The sequence below is a fragment of the Mesitornis unicolor genome, unplaced genomic scaffold (genome assembly GCF_000695765.1).
Source record: "Mesitornis unicolor isolate BGI_N332 unplaced genomic scaffold, ASM69576v1 scaffold32747, whole genome shotgun sequence".
Classification (NCBI taxonomy): Eukaryota; Metazoa; Chordata; class Aves; order Mesitornithiformes; family Mesitornithidae; genus Mesitornis; species Mesitornis unicolor.
The window spans coordinates 20,209-24,376 of record NW_010194883.1 but is presented as its reverse complement, the minus strand read 5'-3'; the positions used below and the strand labels follow the sequence as shown (position 1 = coordinate 24,376).

Here is a 4,168-nt window from a genome sequence, read left to right as displayed (position 1 = left end):
GGGCGGCCGTGGGGCGGACTTGAGGGGCCAGGCACCGGACCCGGACGGGTTTTCGCTCTGGAGGGTAGGGCCCGATGTCCCGCTCGCGTTTTGCTGAGGGAAAAGGCTGCCCAAAATTCAGTACGCCTCGAGCGAGGCCCCTGGGCATCCTCCCTTCCTCCTCCCTGCCCGGATTACCGGGTTTCGAAACGCAACAGTCAAGAACAAATCTCAGGGCTCATCATGATCTGTTTGTGGAGAATGGTGCAGATCTCCTGAGATCACTTTCAGACTGCCAACGCTGTTACTCGGGAGGCTTTATGTTCGCTTACAGAGGTACCAGCAAACAGTAATGCCTCCCAATTACTGTGTCCATTTACCCAGGACTGTAGGTAACGAGGTCTATGGTGTTGGGGTTTTTTTAATGAAAACTAGTTCTCATTAAGATACAAGAGGCTGTGTATTTAAAATGTCTTAAAGCTGCTTGAACACAAACCTTTCACAGGTCAAACCAAGTTACAGTGGGAGCAACTCGTATCAAAAGGGGGGACGGGGCTTTATAAAATAAAGATCCACCACACCACCTTGCTTTCATCTTTGTTCTCTAGTTATAATTGTTCCGATCCAGTTAAAGTTACTGTGGTTAATTAGAAGGGCACGTCTGGTTCCTTGGCTTGCAGGAGATGTGATGCCACTAGAGCACTGAGATCAACGCTGTTCGAGGCAATGTGCTTCAGTTGAGGTAGCCCAACCAGGTGTCATAAACCAGCCTGGCCTTTCAGCACGGCAGCAACATTAAGTTTCCAGTAAAAGCTCAAATAATACCACATTTCTCTCTCTGTTGCAACATCAGTGAAACTCTATTGTTTGTCAGCACAAGTACTGCCTTAACCCACCTGTGGCAGGCAGCGAGCTACTTAGGGAGTCCAGCCCTCCCAGGATGGACACCTGGCTTTGTTAACATAAAAACGATTGCTTTTCCTCACCTTTTCCTTTTTTCTATAGGTTGGGTCTCTGCAATCACTTGGCAGAGAATGGGGGGGGGATGCTGCCTAAATGTTCTCTCACCATGATCATAGTTAATAAAAACAAAGCTGCTCTCTGACCTGTCCTAAATTGTACTTGTGTTATTACACACTTGGTGTTTCCAGATCTCCAACACAGCTCAGTAATCACAGAATCTGTTTATCAAAAAAGGTCCTCATTCATAAAATCACAATATTAACACATTTATAAAACACATGGCCTTAATTAGAAATATCTTTTAATTTACACTAAACAATAACAGAAAATTATTGAATCTGTAAAAATCCACTGTCCTGAACAAACAACAAAAAAAACCCAAACAAAAACTCACCACAGAAACTGATGCCACCCATCACTAAACCTTCCAAGAGTCAAGAACAAGTTTGTCCGTCTCTTAGAAGTTCACAAAAAAACCCAAACCCCAACACAGAGTCGTATCTACATTTCTGCTACAAAACAGAAGCATGTTGAAAATCCCAAACTGGGGAGAGGGATTTGGATGAAACAAACACGTGAGCCAACGGGAAAAGCCTTAGGAAGTTCTTTGGCTCTCACAATACAGGCATCCTTACCAACACACGTGGAACAAAGTGAAAGGACTACGCCGATCTCCAGTTTGAGATGGACAACGCAGCACTGGAGTACCCTGCACCCACAACTCTGGCTCAGCCAGGAGCTGGAGTGGCACAGAAAGCTGAGAAATAGTCCGAGTTCCCAGGTTTTTGTGTTCACAAAACTTGAGGGTTAACCTTAATACTGGAAGCTGCGTTTAGTCTGAATGTCGTCAAGAATCTGCTGCAATTCCTCATCTTCAAACCGGCCCTCCAGGCTGCAAGGCAAGAACAACGAGGGTGCATTAAAGATTTCAGGAATAATCTCTCCCCCTGTAATCCTTCCAGCCAGCCATCAGTCTCAACACCATTATCACCCACCCATACGGTACCACCAGGAACCATCTGCAACCCTATCAAAAAAAGCAACCAAAAAACCCCTCAAACACAGCTGGGTGGGCCAGGAACCCCAGTTTAAGCTGTTTATACTTAATCTAGTAAATGTTGTCAGAAGTGCATTAGGGACGCTTGCAAAGATTGCCTCACTGCCAGATCAACAGGTAGGTGAAGAAAGATCGAAACAAATCAGCAGAGCTGGATTGAAGAGAGGGTGTCTGTCTACAGCTCGCTTCAGATCACGGGGAAGCATGAAGCAGTCCCTCCACAATACAGAAACGCTCACCTAGGAATCAGGGCTTTGGCCTCCTCAGCTGTCTCAGGACACAGGTTAGCCAGGCACGCCAACTCAAATTTGTGGAGCTTTTTCTGGAGCAGTAAACTGTAAGGAAAAACAACCACTCTGTGAAATTATCAAGTACGTAAAAGGGCATAAACCACACCAAACCAAACCGACTTCTTTTTTCACTCTGCTGTTGGCACTGAAGTAATCTATATTTTTCAGGAAGACTCATTACAGAATTGCACAGAGGAAAAAAATTCACATCTAACTCCACTTCCCCTAGATGACAAAGTTTCAGAACTCCTCCCATTTACTGCGATCAGCTGTCATTTAAATACCGAAAACAAAGCAGCTCTGAAGGCTTGTCCTAAACCAATTATCCGTGGAGAATTATCATCCAATTCCCTGCCTCTTCAGAAAGACAAGACTCAGGGTTGTTGTACAAATCTGAAAGCACCACTAAAGCGGACTTTCATAAAGCAGCGTCAAGATAATAACCAAATTCTCCAGTATGGTCTTATAGGCTTAACTTTTCCACTCACCTACGAACGCTGGCAATGGTTTCACGGTTTTTGAAGCGGCTGAAGCGTGCTGTGTAGTTCAGGGTTTTCATGAAGACCTCTGAAAGCTCCTGCTCGTCTTCTGCGCTCTCATTCTGTTGCTTACGATGCTCAAGAAGCATGTGGACTTCTGAATTTAGAAGAGTTTCTGCAGTTTCAAATTCTGCATTTAAACGAATGAACATTGGCATGAAAAAGGTGAAGCACGGATGAAAATGTGCATTTACAGAAGTTTTGCATACAAATTCAGTTTTGGGCAATAAGGGAGCAAACAATGTATTTCACTGCAACTGTGCAAGTGCTTTCACCAGTGACTGGGCAGTATTTCACACTGAAAATACTGACAAAAATTACACCATTTTGCATGACAATCCAGCATGTTTGCCTTTTTTTACTGTACATTTTCTATTTGCATCCCTAACCTTCTTATTTCACATTTTTGCAGTACGTCGTCTTCACTCATTTTTCACAGAACTGACGTATGGCTTGTTTTAGAAGAAAGTTTTTAGAACTGTAACATTCAAAACCTTCAGAAGTGATGCCTATGATCTTTGGAAGCCTCTCAGTTCTTAAAGTAAACATGGATGCTGCTGAATATTTTTAAAAGGCTTCATTCACTTGAAAGGTTCACCCACTGAAATTTTATGATCAAAGTTTAAACTAACCTTAACAGATTTCCCCTGCCTTTTTTTTTTTTAGCCAGCTCTCCTTGGTTTTGTTCATCACCACCACTGTATTTATTCCAGTAACAAGAAGGTCTTTCAGCATCAGCAGTACGAGCTGTTTGAAGCTGCAGGCTCAGAGACAGCGTTTTGGGGTGCCCTTCAGCGCTGGTTTATAAAAGCACTCAGCTACAGGGCAGTGCTAGAAAGGGACTGCCAACTTTTATTTGCAATGATTTATTTTGCTATAGATTTTCAGTGTAAAAACTCTTTAAAAATCCAGTCTTTCAGAACTATGCTGTGTTTATCACTCAAAAATGCACCATGGTGCCCTTTCCTTCCCTCTCCTCTTCCAAGGCTGCTGAGGCTTAAACACAGCTCTGGAATTTATACTGAATAGTGTTCTGAAAAAAATACACAGACCGTTAGTGTCCCTTTATAGACAGCTGGCTCCCTAAAATGCAGCACTATTCAACTGTCAAAAAACATCAGTGAAAAAGTAACGCTTATATCAAAGGAACAAGAATCTTTTCACCGTAACCTGCCACGAAAAATACCTATTTTTATTCCTGTACAAACGTATTAAGGCCAGCCACATCTTGGCAATCACGGGGTTCTTAAACACATACAAACGATTTTTCATCCCCAGCTCCTGAGGCTCTGGAACCGGTGTATCCGTGCCTGGCGGGCGCGGCGGGGACGGGAGGACTC

At 43.6% G+C, this 4,168-nt stretch overlaps 1 protein-coding gene across 1 annotated transcript in view; it reads right to left on the bottom strand.

The window, feature by feature from the left end:
• Positions 1 to 1,755: 1,755 nt before the first annotated feature.
• The window catches only part of POLR2D (polymerase (RNA) II (DNA directed) polypeptide D), a 2,576-nt gene continuing 163 nt past the window's right edge, over positions 1,756 to 4,168 (bottom strand). The window contains exons 2-4 of the mRNA XM_010187949.1: positions 2,778 to 2,960; positions 2,239 to 2,334; positions 1,756 to 1,834 (exon numbers count right to left, since the gene is read on the bottom strand). Of these exons, the coding sequence (XP_010186251.1) occupies positions 1,756 to 1,834; positions 2,239 to 2,334; positions 2,778 to 2,960 (358 nt within the window). The remainder of the gene's footprint in view (positions 1,835 to 2,238; positions 2,335 to 2,777; positions 2,961 to 4,168) is intronic.